The 18,805-nt window shown below is 37.8% G+C and overlaps 2 protein-coding genes across 2 annotated transcripts in view; one reads left to right on the plus strand and one right to left on the minus strand.

The window, feature by feature from the left end:
• Positions 1-21: 21 nt before the first annotated feature.
• Positions 22-4,413, minus strand: LOC146458420 (B9 domain-containing protein 1-like). Its single transcript, XM_085090554.1, has 6 exons — positions 4,315-4,413; positions 4,166-4,234; positions 3,797-3,908; positions 3,062-3,158; positions 2,219-2,281; positions 22-1,614 (listed from the first exon to the last, which is right to left on the minus strand). The coding sequence occupies exons 1-6, from the start codon at positions 4,381-4,383 to the stop codon at positions 1,362-1,364; spliced, it is 663 nt and encodes a 220-aa protein (XP_084946680.1). The 5' UTR covers positions 4,384-4,413; the 3' UTR covers positions 22-1,361.
• A 30-nt stretch (positions 4,414-4,443) lies between these two features.
• Positions 4,444-18,805, plus strand: part of LOC146458421 (intraflagellar transport protein 140 homolog) — a 31,533-nt gene continuing 17,171 nt past the window's right edge. The window contains exons 1-15 of the mRNA XM_085090553.1: positions 4,444-5,125; positions 7,059-7,280; positions 8,315-8,439; positions 8,612-8,742; positions 9,474-9,649; positions 10,091-10,179; positions 10,893-10,996; positions 11,638-11,789; positions 13,244-13,336; positions 14,805-14,915; positions 15,626-15,704; positions 16,169-16,260; positions 16,633-16,760; positions 17,378-17,495; positions 18,060-18,341. Coding sequence (XP_084946679.1) covers positions 4,979-5,125; positions 7,059-7,280; positions 8,315-8,439; positions 8,612-8,742; positions 9,474-9,649; positions 10,091-10,179; positions 10,893-10,996; positions 11,638-11,789; positions 13,244-13,336; positions 14,805-14,915; positions 15,626-15,704; positions 16,169-16,260; positions 16,633-16,760; positions 17,378-17,495; positions 18,060-18,341 — 2,049 coding nt within the window. The 5' untranslated portion in view covers positions 4,444-4,978. The remainder of the gene's footprint in view (positions 5,126-7,058; positions 7,281-8,314; positions 8,440-8,611; positions 8,743-9,473; positions 9,650-10,090; positions 10,180-10,892; positions 10,997-11,637; positions 11,790-13,243; positions 13,337-14,804; positions 14,916-15,625; positions 15,705-16,168; positions 16,261-16,632; positions 16,761-17,377; positions 17,496-18,059; positions 18,342-18,805) is intronic.

Genomic DNA, 18,805 nt, shown 5'->3' on the forward strand with positions numbered 1-18,805 from the left:
TTACCTGTAATTAAGAGTATCAGCATTCCAGCTAACTTTATTTCTTTATTCATTTTAATATTTCTGACATGTTTACAAACAATATCAAGTTTATTTTAGCTTAAATATAAGGAATCTTATTACATACTAAACTTCACAAATATATGCTTGCAATAAAGTTAGAAACAGCATAGTTTTAAAATATTTCTTCTTTTTACAAGTTATTTCCACTTTTTTCTTTCTTTTGATATATACAAGGCAAGACTTTACTGCAGGCAAGTTGAGTGGTAACTTGCAATGTCTTTATGTTTGATGCATCCCATAGTTAAAACTGGAAATATGAAAATGTCAGTTATGTAATGCTTTGTTTTGGTACCTCCCAGAGGTAAAAATAAAATGGAGCTAAAATTTCACAGTACAACAGGCTCTAGTTGTTCAAGGAACAGATAAGTTGCTATCTAGTGGATAAAATGTATAATTGGTTGGAGTACATTTTATCTGCTGCATAATGATTTATCCAATGGATAGAGTTATCTGCTCTTTGAACAGCCGGGGCTAGAGAAATAATGAGCACAGGGCTGTTATTAGGGACCTTAAGATTGAGGTTTTTCCTTGTTTCCTGCAAACCTCTAAAAGTCATGAATCTCCAATCCTGTCGTCCCGTTTGAGGTTCATGTTTCAACATCAAGGACACTGTCTAGAGGTAAGTGAATTGTAGTTTTTTGCTAGTTTTAAAAAATTTACTTTCTTTAAAAGAGTTATCTCAGTGAATGAGGAGTTGCTTAATTCAGGAATTCACAACCACATTTGTGCATGCATTGTAATAAACAAACATGGCGTCGTCACTGATGCTAAACTACAGTAATTCATACTTCTTATGGAGAGCAAGTATCATCCATTCCTTGCTGTACTAGATGGCTCCCTTTCGATGGCCAACAGTAAAACACAACATAGATAAAAAGTAACCCTCAATCTTAAGGTCCCTATTGAGCCTTGAAGAGCCTGGCTTCTTGAGGAAAGTGATGCCACATGTAGCTTTATCTTTGTCTCAAAGTAGATGGTCACCCCTGCTAAGTAGCTGACCATGATGGCTAATTGTCAGCCACTAATAACAGCCATGGGACTAACATGGGACTGATGGTAGCTTGTAGAGCTGGTGGTATTGTTTGTGAAAGGCAAAGTAACACTAGAAGAGCTTGGTGAACTACAAACAAACCTGCCTTTGCCTTTTGCAAACAATATGGCTGACTATACAGACTAATTTAAGAGAGATTTATTTTCTGGCATACTCAGAAACAGAAAATCTCAGTTCTCCCACGAGTCTCCTATATCTCATTAACTTAATGGCAGCACTGCAAAATGTTTGTAGTAATCCTTCCTTGCTATGAGTGGCTTTCAGCTCCATGCATTTGAGATTCTGGTCTTATCGTTGTGATGCCACTGTTATCAGGTGCAAGATGAGGAATGGCTACACTGGCAGGCTCGGTGTCATAACCAAGTTTTTTCATGTCCCGTGTCACTACACTGAATGTGACTTTCACTGTTCCCTGTGATCTTACTCGGGTCACCTCTCTTCCTTCTCCTTGGGCAACAAGTTTTGGGTCCACAAACTCGGGTCTCCTACCAAGGAACCAACTTCGAAAAGAAAACAAAAATTTTGTTTTACTGTACCTTTCAATAAAATATGAACTGTGAAGTTCATACTGAATCAAAGATTTTGTTTTCCACTACCGTCAATCATAGTATGAGACCTTGGAAAACAAAAAACATTTTAATAGCTCAAGGTAGCCTGAGTAGCAGGCACTAGAAAGGGGCAGCGAGAAGGGCAATCAGGCAATGTGTGCGAGGGAGAGGGGAAAGGAAGTGTTCTCTTGCTCATGCTGGCACGCACCCAATTCCTCTTCTCCCTTTCTAGTGCCTGCCCCACAGGCTTAGCTCAACGAGGTCAAAAGTTCCTACTCATTTTGATCCACGATTCTTAGATTTAGCTTTAAAGTTAAGAGTCCTCATGTTACTGAAAGGCAAAGCATAAGGGTGACTTTGAGCTTAAGTTCATTAAAGTGTTGAAAACAGTACATAAAATTTAGACAATTCAACATGGCGGGAAGCAAATAACTGCAATATAAAATTCATATCCAAGAAAAACGGGCTTCCAGTCAATAGCAAACATTCAAAGTAGCAAGTGTAAGTTTAATCAACAGTGTACATTTGACGCTTGTCGCAGACTACAAAAGCTCACCTTATAAATTTTTGAAACTTTGATGATGACTCCGGAACAAACATTGGAATCTCTCTTGTGTGACTGAAAATAACACAAGCAAGATCGAGCTTACTACTAGAACAATGAGAGTTGACTGACTACTTCCTGTATTGCTTGTATTCCACTGAATTCTGTAACTATCAGCCTAATATTGACGATGATTTCCCACTATTGTGTCATGATGATTCTCATAATTTTTCTTGGTCTTTAAAACAACAGAAAATAAGTTACATCATTGCTAAGACATGATTTACACATATAATAAGATACAAAGAGATCATGTACATGGCACAAAATTGATGTTCACATTGACATCTGATGTGCATGCAACTTGAAATGGTGCTCCAAGCTGTACTTAGTTAAGCCCCATCTCACATTGTGTGAATGATCAGGGTTCTCGTTAGAAGGCGGGACCCGGGTACCAGTACCAGGATACACAAGAGCCAGTACCTGCCTACTTTCAAACTGAACATAAAGAAATTCACTTCAAGTGTAATTTTCTGCCCAGCTACTCTCCTTAGGTGCCCCCTACTTCAAAACTTAATGAAACCCCTGTCAATGCCTAGATGAATGTACCACTTATAATACAAGTAATTCATGTAACATAAGTTGTGCCAATTAGTGGGTCACTTGCCAATCTTGTATAAGATCCAATCTATTTTCAATCCCATAAATGCCCCATTTTGCCTGACTTGATAATTTTCAGGCAGTTGTAACTCTTTAATACAGAGCAGTTAGAGGTTGATAAGCTGAGGCAAAGTATCAGCTTTGCTTAGAACAGGCACAACCTGAGTCTTCCAACACAGCCATGCAGTTTCTAACCTTCCTGGTGAGATCGGAACATGTACGGCTCCATATCCTCTCACTACATCATGACCATAAAAATCCAAGCCATAGCAACTGATCACTAGCTGGGGCCCTGAAAAGCAAAATTAGGGACTAAATTTTATTTCATGTATGAATCTTGAGCACTTTGTGAAAATATTGGCAAAAGCTGTACGAATAGTAGGTAACAGGCAGTCTTTTTAAAATTTGTCACATGATCTAGTCACTTACTAAGATGTGAAAAATGACATTGGTGGATTGGTGGATTTGATCCTCATTGCGACCAGTCACAGTTTTTCCTGCCACTTCTTTCTGGCATTGTGTAGTTCCAGAAAATATCGATACCCACCCCAAGGAGGGTCATCGGAAATTCCTAGGGGGAGGGGGTCTTAAAAGCCAAAATTTTAGAAGCAAAGTATGGAGCTTAACTGGAATTTCCTGGGGGAAGGGGGGGGGGGTGCAAAACAAAAAACCTTCCATGGGGGGAGTATGGATATTTTCTGGAACTGCACATTCTTGGAAACCTTCATTTTTTTTTTTGCTCTGGAAATCTTTTGAGTGAGAAACCTTTTGGCCTAGAATAAGGCACATTTCACAAACATTTTGAATCTCACCAGTGATCATTTAGGACAAATTATAATCCTTTGAGGTGTCTATTTCAGAAAACCAAAGTAGAAAACATACATTTTAGGGTTGGGGACAAGGCAGAATAAACGAGCAGTTTTTACTTACATCCAAAGGGACTTGTACTTTTGAAAGTGATGTCTAATGGAAAATTGAAAACAAAGACTTGTCGTCTATCCTGACTCTTTTTAGTGGTCTGTGAAAGTCCTTCTTCCCAACCCTGTAAAAAGTGGTAATTATTTTTTGTTAATCATTTATACTCTTAGATTTTGTACAATAAAATTACATTTAAATGACGTCACTTGATTAACACTATAAGATTAAAATGACACAGAATATAATACTGCAGTTAAGATGGGAAAATTTAACAAGAAAGGCGGCCTTACTAAACTGGGAGTTTAAGTACGCCAAAAAAGGGCATTTTAGTGCAGAGAAACCATTGAGAAAGATCTAGATCCAAGAATTATGAATACTTACAGACGTAACTACCCAATCTTGGCCATAAACAAAACTGTACTTGCAGTACAAATCGTCAAACTCAGGAAACTGAAAGACATGAATAGGTCAAAGAGGGAAACCAGAGAACATTTTGTAATAAATCAAGTGCGCAACAAGTTTTAACTCACCTTTGCGGACTCTATCTGCCCAGATACCATGACAAGAAATACCGAACTATGAAGCCCGCCTCCCGCCATTTTGAATTTTGCGCAGGTGGTCGTTGCTAGGCACTAGTCAGCGGCCATACAAACAAAAATAGCATATCCGGGCTTTTACAAATTTTACCAGCGCTTGTTTTTTGGCGAAGGACAGTGGAAAATGGCTTGAAATTTGCGTTGTTTTAAGAGCCTTGACTATTTTTACCAGCGGACATCATTATTTTGGGATTGATCAGTCTCAAGGTTCATAAATATTACTGTTCTTTGAAGGCTTCTTCCCGAAAACGGAGGATAATTTTGCGTCGCAACAGTGGTGTGTTGCTATTGACGTGATCTTAAGTGGTCCATATTGGATTCGTTATTCGCTGGAGTTGTATTAACAAGAGACCTGTTTATAAAAGAAGAAGGGAACTAGTTCTTACCATCCGTCGTCAAGCCCTGAAGGTCTTAACGTTCACGTTGAAAGACTGAACACTAATTAGTGCATGTGTTCGGCAAGGAGGTTGTGATTTCTCTGTAGATGCCAAATCTTCATTGCTTAGTAAACAGACATTGTGGATCATACATGATTTTATGAGGAAAAACTCGTTGACCTGGTGTTATTTGAGTTTTGCTCACGCGTTTGTCTTCAAGGATGGCAGTTTACTTTGACCATAAGATCCAATCTCCTTCTGTTGCAATACAAACTGACATAGCTTGGCACAGCAATTACCCCCTTTTAGCGGTTGCTTCGAAAAATGAGCCCGATGTGGGAGGTTCTGTGGACTTCTACCTTGATGAGGTATGGCAATCACAATTTCTGTATAAGAGATATACAAGATAAGTACAGAGGTTTTCTCAAAGTACACAATGTTAATGTGCTGGTCAGTGTTTGGAAGTTCAACTATGGAGCACAGGACCACTTTTGTATGTACAGTCAAACCTGTCTTGAGCAGTCACTCTTGGGGAATTGCTAAGTGACAGCTTAATACAGGTTGACCGATAATAAAGGTTGCACAGAATACACTTCAAACACAAAAATGCCATTTTCTTTCACATTTGGTAACAGTTAATGTACAGTTTATGTACAAAAGCTCTCACAAAATCACTTACTCGGAAAAGAAACTTCAAATTATGATAAAATTGTATGGCAATGGAGAACACAGGTCCTCAGAAATTCAATTATCTGACAGGCTATTCATCACTATAATTATTTGAGTGGTTTCATTTTACAAAGGGACCATTTAATTATTAAAACAGGTCAAGACAATAGAAACAGCTCAGGAAAGGTTGTCTATGACCACTTAATAGAAGTCAAAATTACAGTAATTAGGGAAGTTATTTTAAGGACATTGACAACTAATCAATAATATTAATAGAGGGTGGCATTTGATATCGTGCTGCCTAAAACAAGTTTGACTGTATTTTATAGCTTGGGCTATACTATAGAATACAGGGCCACTTTTTCAAGTATACGTCCAAGCTGGTTTGGCAGCTTGTCAATCACTGGTCAAACCACTTAGCTGCTGAACCACTAAAATATATTATAACTTTTGTAGTATATGCCACTAAATAGTCCTCTGATGAGCCACTGACCCATTGGGCTACTAAAATGTATACCTTCCTCATTCTATAAACCACTAGGTAGACTGACAAGCTGCTGAGCGGACTTAACATTATACAAAGACTATAAAGTTTATGTTTTTGCTTCACTGACTAGCCACTGAAAAACGTCTGTCAGTGACACTGTCCTAAAAGCGGTCCTGTATTCTAGAGTTGCTCTGTAGCTTGTTTGGCCAGCCAAACAAGCTGGATAACATGTAGACACAGGGACAGGTAAAGTGGCACTGCATTCTGTAGTTAAGCTCTGTGTTTAACAGAGATCACAGAACAAAGAGAATTGAAGAGAGTTCACTCAAAGGAGAGCAATGGTTTGAGCTACATATATTGTCTACTCTCAGTAAAACTGCAACACTCTAGGACTCAATAAATGTTCTTGGCTGCACTGCTCCAAATAAAAAATGTGATAACAGGGGAAGCTGTATATCAAGCATCCCATACACTGTAGGTGTTTTGGCATGAGAAGTAGGGCTTAATTGCCTTCCATTGCTCATGCAGTTGAAGAGCAAGAAGTAGGCTCATGCATACAAACCCATGGAAATGCTTGTTGCCTAGACCTGGTTAGAGGAGAAAAACCAGATAAGGTTTCCAATAATTACCTTAGTGGAACTTTTGTCTGTAAATTTTAAACTGTTGGTTGAGATGTTAAAAGCTGCCAGAGAACTTGTATCGACACTCAGGTGGTTAATAATTGACCATTGTTTATCTCGTGCCTGGCCCTTAATGAAATTCCTGCTTCTCCATGTTTTGTTTTTGTTAAAAGTTGAAATTGCCCCATTATGTATAGCAAATGCTACACATGCCAATGAATTATACCATACATGCATAAAGAATCCAAGGAAGCAGATGTCTGGACAATTTTGCCTAATGTCTGATGAAGATAAAGGTTTAGACAAACCTATGTCTCATAGACAAAAACAATGATTACATTGCATAATAATATTATAACATGGAAATAATGTGATGGAATATGTTAAGCGAGAATGATGTATTAATCAGTAAATGACACAGGCATTAACTCAGAAAAAAATATTTTTTCCGAGTATACCCGTGTCATTTACTGATTAATACATTGTTCTCAATATTATAACATTTAACCATTTCTGCTTTAACAGGGAGAGTTAGTTGAAGACTCGTCTATTCAGCGTTCTAGCTTGGTAACAGCTATCACATGGCATCCAGTCAGAAAAATCCTTGCTATTGGCTGGGAGAGTGGTGATGTGTTACTCTGGAATGAGCATGACCGTGAGTTGCATGAGGCTTCATCCATTCATCAGTCTCCTGTCAGGGTCATTCAGTGGAGTAATAACGGCAACCGACTGGTGACTACTGATGAGGTTAGTGAAGCTAGTATACCCTTTAATTTTTGATCAACATGTACATCCTCATTGCTCTCTACACGTTATTTTATCATGGTAATAGTTTGGAGAATAAACCCTTCTCCTAAATGGCGGCCAAAGATTCAAATAAGTTAAAATTAAAAACGTATGCCAGCACTAGAAATCTGAGCACTTTTACTTTGGCAACCCTGCAAAGTTTCAGCATATCAGGTATAATATCAGCTGTGAAAATGTAAGTTGAAAAATGAAAAATTTACAGAAGTTTGTATACCCCCAGTCATACAAAATTTTTGTAAATTTGTCAAATTTCATCTTACATTTCCTAAGCTGATGTAACACCTAATATGCTGAAACTTTGCAAGGTTAGTAAAAGTAAGGTGCTCTTTCCAGTGCTGGTATCAGTTTTTCATTCAGTTAGATTTTAACTCATTCAAATCTGATGCTGCTGTTTTGGAGAAGGGTCTATATATTTAAACATGAAGACATTTTATATTTGGTGATCATTTACTTTATTCTCACAACCTGTATGTTTGATCAAGTAGTGATATTGTAAGGAGAAATTAGATGCTGATCACTGTGGAACTTTTAGCTGTATGGGATTATAACTTTGGTGTGTATGATCTTTGTTGCCTTGACAAAAATTGGTTCTTTACAGCAAGGCTCACATGTACAACTGTAACATAAACAGAACTGGAGGGAGCCCTACAAAATTAGCAAAAACAACTTCTTTTGTGAGGCTTTCAACGTTCAGCAGCAGCAGTCTTGCTCTCAGCAATTTTTGGTACAAATAGAGCACAAAAAAGCCACGATTAAATGTCTGGCAGCCCTCTCAAAATGTACAAACAGTCAGTGATTTTGCTGCCAACAGAAAAATGGTTTGCCACTTTAACACCACTTTGAACTTAGCATTTACAACCCTATTTAGCCTGGGGAGAGGGCAGAAAGTTGCTACGTTGATGTCAATAGTTACAGATTTTTTAATAGAAAAGCAGATTATCTCATCCCCATCTCTATGTTGCTCTTCTATACAGGCTGGGGTTTTGGCAATATGGAAAGCAGATCAAAAAGGCCGCCTTCAACAGTCACCCTTGTATCAACATGATGCTTCCTCACCAATAACAGCTTGTGTTTTCAAACCACCACCATCTCCTGAATAGTGAGTATAAAATCGTGTCATAATTTCCCTGACTGCAAACATGAAAAAATATTTCAAAAGCTAATTCTTGAAGACAAAAAATTGTCAGGTGTCTGTGTGTGTGTTGCTGTATTTCTCTGACTACTTTTTTAGTTCCAAGTTGAAAATTATTATTTTCTTATATCTTTTTTAGTGACATACCAAGTTTGGCAAAAGCTGCTGTAGCTGGGGACGAGGCTGCACTAGACATGCTAAGTTGGCGGAAAAGTAATAAAGGAAGCTCTCAATCATCTGATTACTCTTTCTTTTTCGGCGTGGCTGATGGTAAGTTGTCAAAACCCTTGAATGTAGTTTATTCCCACTCCTTCCTTGACAGATTTCAAATCCTGATTTACTTTGGATGAACTGTGCTTTGTCCAAACTGGTGCAAGTTATGTAAATTTATTCCTGAGTCAACAGTCATGCTGTACAAGGTTTGTATAACCAACCCTTGATGTGTAAATGGGGATATTGGCAAATTAACCTCTAACCACAAATGCATTGTCGACAGAGCCTGATAAAGCCTATTAAAATTACTTTCCTTTTCCATAATTATATTATAAAAAATCTTTATTTGCCTTATCAACTGATCATATGATATACGTAGGTAAATTATTATTGTCTCGGTGATTGTAATCCTAAAGGCTGATTTAGACGGTACAACTTTTGCCTATGAATAATGTCGCATGCGATTTCTAGAGTGCGAGCTGCTCGCGTCATGCAAAAAATTGCACACAACTCTCAACATTGCCTATATCTATGACATTTTTTGTGACGTACACGACAGTCGTAAGCGAGTTGTAGGTTTGATTTACACGAAACAACTTGTGTCGTAGGCCTGTCATAAGCTTATCGCATGCGACAAAGTCATACCATGTAAATCGCCGTTAAGAAGGACTGCTTGTGATAACATTGACTGCTGTGTGGAAGTCATCACCATAGTCAAGTGAATTGTGGATCAAATGATCTTCTAATATTATCATGACACTGAACTTCTTCTTTGTACTTCAATGTAGGTTCTGTGTACTTTGTTGATGATAAAGGTCGGGCCACACAGTGTTTCACTGCCGATGGTGCTGTCAAGTTCTTGCTATACAGTGAAGGCAAGGACATGATTGTTGTGGTTACAGATGGACTGATTCTTTCACAACATAGAGTGGCTCATGATGGCACAACATCTGAAGTTGCTAAGGTCAGTGGAGAGAAGCAATGTTAGTGATAAAATAAATGTCATTCCAGAAATATACCCTCTCCCTCCTGGAATGTCATTCAGAATTCTGAGGGAGGGAGGGAGGGAGATGTCAGAAGCACAAACTTTTAAAGGAAAGTATGAATGGGCTAATTTGGAATTTTTAGAATTTCTAGAGGGCGGGGGGTGGGGGCAACCAAACTAGAATATCCTGTGTGGGAGGGGTAGGGAGGGGTATGGATATTTTTCTGTTAGAGCACAATACACATTCATCCTACCTGCAGACATGTTAAATCTATACATGTACATGTGTACATGTGAGTAAAACAATGAATTGTTCATAGTTAATCTTGTAGTAAATAATACTAGATAAATAAGTGAATATTAAAAAATACAAATACATTTAATGGTATTCAAGGAAAATAATTTTCTGTTCTTGTCCAGGTAAAGCTCAGTGGACAGCCTGGCAAAAGCCAAATAATTTGGGCTGGAAGGCAAGTGTTAGCAACAGCATCAGGAGAAAATGTTGTCAGGTAATCACAGCTTCTTTTCTGTTGTAGATGACAAATGAAGAGGATTTCATACAAGCTACTCATAAATATGATATCTGCCTTTTTTGCCTTGAATTGAAATTGGCCCAGATAAGTTCTGTTTTGGCAAAGAGACTGGTTATCACCTAAGAAACTTAAGGACCGTGCCTCCTTATACAGCAGTAATTTGGGCAGTTTATGACTATGCGGGAAAAGCAGACCTTAGTATGGGCTACTAAAATCCAAAAAGAAAATTGGGGTAGCGGTGCATTCTGTAGAGATAATTAAGCAACAATAATTCTAAAAAGTTATAAAATACAAAGCAATGTATGGCATTTTTTTTCCAAATTGAAGCAATTAATAAAATATTATCTTTAAAAAATGCATGGTCACCCTCAATTTTCTTTTTGGAAACCAAGAAGTCTTGCTAAGATCTGCTTTTCCCACATAGTTATAAACCACACAAAAATATGGCTGTATTAGTAGGCACCACCCAAAGGAAACCCTAGTATCTCAGACCATCCCAAAATACATGGAATTTATGTAGTATCAAAAGGACTGGCGCCATCCTTTTGAGCAAAATGGTGGCTTTAGCTGGAATTTGGAATTTAAGTTTTGTTAGCTGTTCTATGGTATTATGAGATATGCCTGGAGTTCATAAACTGAATATGTTTGAGCAGTAACTGGCAAACTTACTGTGTTTTGTTCTTACTCAGGATGTGGAATCTTGAGCAGAATGACAACTATGTACTTTCAGTCGATGGTAGTGGCTTTGAAACTGGTGAAGTGGTCAACTGTATATCGTTCAACAAAGTTAAAGGTAAGGTTGTGTCTTGGTTAACAAATTCTGGAAACAGGAAGTCCCTTCAGTTTGACTTATCGTTTCCTTCCGATAATAAGCTAAGGGCTGGTTCACGCTAGTGACTGTGTTGGAACTAGAGTCAGAATCAGAAGCGCAAGGAACGTTCCATTCCAGTGTGAATCAAAAGGCGAAGATGAAATCACAGTCGTAAGCTTGACGGCATCTGAATTGCAAGGGTCAGAAAGTTTCCTTTTTATTCCAATTTCACTTCTGATTCTGTTGCTTGTGATCAAGTGTAAACTGGTTCATCGGAATCGGAAGCGGAAGCAGAAGAATCAACCAATCACTTAGCTCAATCCCAATACCTTTTTTTGAGATTTAGAATGGAAAACATAGTATCCTTCTGCCATTTTGAACGAAAGTGAGGCAGTCTGTCATATTGATTCACACTAGGTTAGAAGATTCTTCTGATTTTGACTCTGATTCCACTTCTGTCATTCTGTTGCTAGTGTGAACCAGTCCTAAGAAGAGACTGTCATAATTCTGATTGGTGGCTGAAAAAATGCAATATTACATAGTTTAGTTATGAAGTTCAAATTTTGCTTGTCATCAAAAAGCAGTCCAGTATATGTGAGACCTATATGTCATTTATTTTAAAGGTATTCTTGCTGGTGGAACAAACAAGGGAAAGGTGGCCATGTGGAAACACACAGTGTCCAAACCACAAAAGAAAAGAGCCGAGGGACAAGAGAAATGGGAGCTCCAATCACCAGCTGTACTGGAGGGTGAAACACAGTTGTCCCAGATACAGGTGAGGTGGAGTGACTCTTAAGGTGTACATGTATATGACAGAAATTTTGTTTTATTTACTTGATCAAGTCTTCATGCAGGGCTCGTACAGGTCCTGGAAATCCTGGAAAGTACTTGAATTTTAGTCTAGCCTTTGGCAGGACTGGGAAGTCCTTGAAAATGGTAGGAGGTCCTGGGAAATCCTGGAAATCTGTAAACTTAAGTAATAATGTTTTCTTGAAAGACATTGAGGAGCAGCCACATGGGAAGATCCAACAACTTATAAATACTAAATGTGCATGCATTATGGATCCTGGAAAAAAACGCTTTGTGAGGCCTGGAAAAGTCCTGGAAATTTGTTTCTGAAAAAGAGCAATCTCGTAACCAGAGTCCTCAGGCTTTTTGGTCAGCGGGTGGGCGCCAGGTGAGACTCTGGAGAATTAAAAAAAATTAAATTTTTTGATTGGCTGCTCCATTTTAGCTCCATAATGGCTTCCATTGTTTTACCGCAGAAATCCTGCGGTAATAAAATTCCAGTACCCCAGAGTCTCTCCTGGCGAACAACCGCTGGCCAAAGAGCCTGAGGACTCTGGGTACAAGATTGGAAAAAGAGTAGAAACCCTGTCATGTTGTTCTCTTAACAGAAAAAAATTTCCCTATCATTTTGTTTCTTCTTCTGGTTTCAGATAAAAAAAAAACAATGTGAAATTCACTTCCAATTTATTGGGATAAAGTACTGCATGCAAGACTGGGGATATTAGGGCTGTGATGTCAATACAGTATCGCTAGTTTTATGGTTTCTCTCTTCCTCGGTTGTTTTGCGTGTGCTTAGGAAGAAAACTGTGTGGATGAAATTATGACTGGGAAATGTTGAATGCTCACAATGAAACAATGGAGGAATAGGGAAACGGCAAAAGTAGAGATCCTTTATTAGTGTCACAGCTATGCTATTCCTTGTCTCCCATTTGTGTGATATTGTACATGACTCCCACCGCAAGTGAAATTTCACGTTTTTATCTGCCTCTAATGCAGGGATTTTTCATACCAGAATACCATGCTGATTTGATCAAGCGAATAAAAACATTGTGTCATATACACTTTAAGCATTGTCATATGATTCAGTCATTGATAGTGATTTCTGAAGCATTTTAGTCAATATGCTAAACAAATAGTCTTGAAGATTTCTCTATCCTTAGTTCCCCAAAACATACATGCCCATTTTCAATTGAGACAGCAGACTCTGTGCCCCATTGTTTGGACAATGACATGGTTTATTTAAGAACATCCACTTCAAATGAATATGTGATGTTGAATGAGACAAGTGCAGTGGGTTTAGTAACCTGCCTGGCTTCCTACAAAGGATGCTGTCATCTGACTTGAAAGTGGATTATTAATGTTATGGAAAGTCAGTGAGAAGACTCTGTTCTGGTTATTTTTAAATAATTTATAAGGATAATTCTGTTGTGCATGTTTCAGTGGGGTGGAAACAAAAGTCTTCTGGCTGTGAACAGTGCAGAAACTGTGATTATCCTGAATGAACAAATAATGAATGCACACTACAACCATGAGGTACGTCATCATTGGGGCTGGGGGGAGGGGCACTAACCTGTACATAATTACTGCAGGATGTGTTGTGGGAGTGTATGGCTCCAAAAGATATGATATTCTGTTGTTGTTTTTTTTTATCTGAAATAGGGAACAGATTTTGACAGTTTTTGGGTTGGGAATAAGGTTTTTTTTTTTTATAAATGAAAGGCCATGCAGTTGTGTATGCATCTTAAAAATACTGTGCAAAAAGAAAGACTGAAAAAAAATTCATGCTTGAGTGGGATTTGTATCTGTTGTGGTTTAATTTTTTTTCTTCCTTTTTTTTTTTGCTTTAAAATTTTTCAAACCAGCTTAATTTGTATTTTCCTTTGTACAGTATTCATTACCATAATCTGAGACAAAGGGAAATAAAAATCAAACTAGTATAAATTTTTTTAAGTCCCCCTCTCCCCCCCAAAAGAAAAATTTTTGAACCACAACATATCCATGACCATTATTAAATATACTTTTAGTAAATATACCATTCACATCTTTGGCATATCAGAGGATAATGCCTGAGGCTGACAAATTCTCCAAAAAATGAACAGTTGGTCAAGAAGTTACACTTCAAGGGCAATGCTAAAATTTTGAGATCAATCTTAAAGCCGAGGATATTATCCTCTGATACACGAACAAGTTGGAAAGGGATTTATTTATTTTATAACCCTTCCATTATTTTCTTTATTCCACCCATTTTGAAATCACTGGTGATCCTTGCAATCTGATTAGCTCTCAACAGTGCAATTTATTCCCAAATTGCACCATTTTTTGCTCTAAATCGCATCCTTTCTTTAGCCCATCAAAATGGAAATGAAGTAACAAAAATAGAATATTAATATTGACAATAAAACTCTGATGTCAAAATAGGTGTAATAAAGTGGTAAATTATTGAACTTTGTGTCGTGCAATTTTGGTCTGAAATCATACTTGTGATTTCAAAGCAAACTTGCGCTGCGCACTCCTTCGATTTTGAAATCACGCGTATGATTTCAGACCAAATTGCACTCCACTCAGTTCAATTACCATCATGAAACATGTGTGCTTTGCAGTGGAAAAGAAAAAAAAGTGATAGCCACAGCATGATTGCAATCAAATAAATGCAAGTGAAGTAGTTTACTACATTTACTATTAAACTGTGATTAGATTACAATGACTAAGAGCTACATGTACATGTACACATTCTTTCTTTGTGTTTTGTCCAAAAAAAAAAAAAAAATTGGGTAACTGTTATAGTCTGATGACCACCATACAGTTTGTACCACATGATGTGTTTTGTCCAATGAGAAAGTGCAGAAATTAATGGGTGGGTTATAATGTCAGTTAAACATATTCTAATCCCTATCATGCAAAGTCTCAGAATGTGTGACTGTCTGAACCCTTGGAATATAAAATGCAGTCATTTTAAAAATCTGTTTTCTTATTTGGCACCCAATATTATTGTTTCTGTTAGATTACTGCAGTGCAAGTTTCACCAAGCCAGTTGGCCATTGAAAACTTTACAACAAATTATCATCAAGACTTGAAGACAGACATTCACATCAAAGGAGTTTATGTGACAAAGGTCAGTTTAATGCTCGGTGAAAGATTTCATTGTCAGTGCAGATCTCAAGAAAGTAATCATTTTTATCCTCCTCCTCAACATCTTCAATAACATGACGGTTGCCATGTGTAGTTCATATCATGGTTGTCACCTACATGTACAACTTGAAGATGACTGACAACGACAACAAAGAAAACAACAATTGAAATAACAATCTTTCATTTTATAACTACTGTAAAATATTTTCAGTTAAAGACTTTCTTTAGTTTAAGACCACCTACAAACATGTATCACATCATGTACATCGAGAGAGGGGAAGACCTGGCCAGCAATCATGACCAGTGGAGACTGGAGCTGAGAAGAAGGGCTGCTCAAGAGAGAAGCCAGCAAGCAGAGGCAGACGGCTTTTGCAAGATGCAAGAACAGCCAACAGGCAATACCTGCTGACTCGCAGTTCAAGTGGAGCCTGTGCAACAGACTGCCACTTCCATGTTGGCCTCCACAGTCACAGACAGCAATGAACAGCAACTCCTGAAAAACGTACTTTTTAGGCGCAAATTCATGGTTTTTCAAGACCAACAGATGCTGACAATGACATATCATATAACTTTAGCTTCTTTTTAGCTTAATTGCAGCCCTGTTAATCTTCAGCTATCATTAATATCATCATTCATCATTTTGGTAGGCAAGCTAACAAGCAGTGCTGAAATTTATTGTTTTGATTATTATAGACTCACACAGCAATATGGAATGGCAAAAAGGTGGTGGTATATGAAGTGGCAAGTGACAAAAGCATGGTTCGAGCTGAGGGTAAGTAGGTACAACCTGCATCATTTGTGCAAACCAGAGAAAGTTTATGGACCACAAATTAATCGTGCCTACTACCGGGGTGCTTAGAAAATATGAGACTTGAGAGCCAGGTGCCTTGTTTAAAAGTGTGATAGATGTACATATGAAAATACAATACTTAGTACTCGGATCTGAGAAGATTGCTCCCAAAATCCATGATTGAGTTATTTTTACAAAAAACAATTTAACACACTTTTAAAGTCACATGTAAGTTTATAACTCCTGATCAAGTGTATTACAATCACTACTTTCAGTTCAATATTAAATAAGATCCTTATACTATGGATGTGATATTCAAGATCAGTTAGAAAACCATGCACCTGTTGTCTTATCTGCAATACCAAGGATGAAGTGTATTTAGGAAGAATATGAAGAAAAGGGTTGTGAAATAATTCTGACAAAATGTCTGCTGTTTTCTTCTCCAGGTTCTTTCAATTCAGATTCCCCTGTTGTTGTAGTTCATGAGCAGAGTGTTTACACTGTAGAACCAGGAAAGGTTCATGTCAGGACATTTCAGGTACTGTTTGTGTGATGTTAACTACTCCGTTTCTTATCAGATAGTTTAGTCATTTAAAAACTCTTAGTCTGCAAGAACAGATGCCTTTTCCAAATTTTGTTTCACCTGCTGTGAAAAGAGTGCAAGTGTATTAATAAAAAGAGAACATCTCTTCAAAACTATGGCAAAGAGGTTATGCCATTTCGAAGTTGTGTTGCTTCCCATAAGTTTCAAAAGAATAAGCCAGTAAGTTCACTTCTATCTCAAACTCATACATTCGCACTTGTGCTTTGAGGTGAATATAGAGAGGCATCACCATGATATTTAAATCCTGCGTAGTGTATTAATAACATTTAATTTTACAGGAACATTTTTCATGTTTTCATTTTTCAGGGAACAGTCAAGCAGGTCTTGCAGTTCTCTGAGACAGAGGGTGATCCTGTTCTCTTAGATGTGTGTGGAAACTTTCTTGTTGCTGGCACATCACTGGCTTATATCAAGGTCTGGGATTTGTCAAGAAGGTATGAGATAGGCCACATGGATAATCTGCATGCCATAAAAACAAAGGGCTGAAAACAGTGAAAGTTAAAGAATGTCAGAAATGGAAAATTTCTTTGAAAACAATCAGTCATCATAGTCATCGTCATCATCATCATCATCATTATCAATCGCCATCCCAAGCTTAGTGGGACATAAGGCCATGACAAGAATCAATCATCATCATCAATCATGAAAATGTACTTATATACCGCACATATCACAAAGTCTCATGGTTGTTGTTCTGTGGGGTCAGATAGAACGTCAGCATGTAAAGGTGCTAGTGGCAGCCACCATCAGTCCATACATGTATATTGATCTCATCCACCCACCCAACCCACGCATCATCTTCATCCCAGCTAAGTGGGACATAAGGCCATGACAATATTCAGTACTTGGGTTTTAAGACTGCACACTGTGGATGTGATGTTAGATTTTTTGAGCTGGTTGAATTGAAAAAATTTCGAAGGATTGGTATGAATTTTTGAAGTATTTCAAGTTTCCTTTGAGAGGAAGGAAGGAAGGAAGGAAGGAAGGAGATAATTCACTGGTCAAAGATTTCATGTGATTTCATGTTGACAGTGAGGTTTTTTGTTTTTAGGGAAGCTAAGCAACACTGTAGTCCAAAGTCCTTAGAAGAAAGTATAGCAGGGATTGGCAAACTGAAATCGGTCAAGTGCAACTGTAATGGAACCAAAGTCAGCATCATGTGCGATAAGGTAAGGCAAAGGATACGTTATAAAATGAACGAGAGGTCAACCCAGGAAAGTCTGTTTTATTATTCAGCGTGGTGTTCAAGAGGACAATGTCATCCATTTTTACTAACACTTTGGCAATCCAAAGGACACTTTTTTATTGATGGTTACCAAAAAACAATGCATTAGAATTGGCCTCGAGTACATGGAAATAGACTAATGGGTGATTTTCACGATGACCTTATTTTAAGACAACTACCAGAATCCTCTTCATTTTTCCTTTCTTTAATATTATAAATAATTATTTTGTAATCCAGTGAGGTGTAGTTAACAGTATCCCTAATTTGCAAGAGAAACATCAAACTGATGGATTCTGGTAGTTGTACAGTGCTAAATGATGCCATCATGAAATAGGCTTATTTCGATATATTTTAATTTGTACTTGCCTATGAGGCTAAGGGGAAGTTATCCAAGGACAGATACTCACGAATAGTTGTGGTGAAATGTCTGTTTTTGTGGTAACTTGTCCTTTGTTATGTCATCTTGTGGGAATCGTTGTCATAAAAGATCAATTTTTTTTCTTTTCAGGCGAACAACACTCCAGATTCCAGAATATATGTGTGGGACATGGAGATAGACACATTTCAATCATTTGACTTTGCTACTGGCCATGGGACAGGAGTAGAGGAAGATGACAAAGAAAGTATTGATATAATGAACAGAGCACAGCAGGCAGCAGAGATTGCTGGTAGAAGACCCCTGTTGCAGTACTGGGATCCTACGGAGCCCAAGTTGCTAGTTTGCGAAGCTTCACACATCCCAGGATGGAAACCTGTAAACCCGACAACGGTGGTGGATGACAGTAAGGAGGTCAGGCTGTGACTGTTACGTGAAGTAGCAGTTATATTTGAATACTAAAGAGCAGATGAATAAGATTTTAGTTGTTGTCTTGTAAAACCAAAAACCAAAGTTATTACCCTGCCCAATTCTGGCCAATCATAACAGGCAAAAACAATGCAATTAGCCAATCAGTATTCGAAGCAGATACATGCAAATGGCAAAAAGTGCATGCGTGCAAGCATGGTACAATTGTTTTTGATTTTGTTTCTTATTGGCTGGGAAAATGGCGCGAGTTTTTGTAGCCAATCACAGAGTGTAGTAAAGCAAAACCAAAGCAAATGCGAAATTACTTTTAACACTGAATTACTGGGGACAAAACTGCGATGGACAAGCATCCCATCCAGGGGGGTAAACCAGTTTCTATTCCATAGGGTCTTTTTGTGTTCGTGTATGACTCTTATTTTTTACTGTAATCCACTGTTAATACGGCCAAA

This window comes from Pavona decussata, unplaced genomic scaffold, assembly GCF_977016875.1.
Source record: "Pavona decussata unplaced genomic scaffold, jaPavDecu1.1 SCAFFOLD_233, whole genome shotgun sequence".
Taxonomy (NCBI): Eukaryota; Metazoa; Cnidaria; class Anthozoa; order Scleractinia; family Agariciidae; genus Pavona; species Pavona decussata.

Coding starts and splice junctions, on each gene's coding strand:
- LOC146458420 (XM_085090554.1), bottom strand. CDS start 4,383: ATGGCGGGAGGCGGGCTTCATAGTTCGGTATTTCTTGTCATGGTATCT. Junction 4,235..4,314: donor GGCAGATAGAGTCCGCAAAG/GTGAGTTAAAAC, acceptor CATGTCTTTCAG/TTTCCTGAGTTTGACGATTT. Junction 1,615..2,218: donor AAGTTTCAAAAATTTATAAG/GTGAGCTTTTGT, acceptor TTCTTTTCGAAG/TTGGTTCCTTGGTAGGAGAC.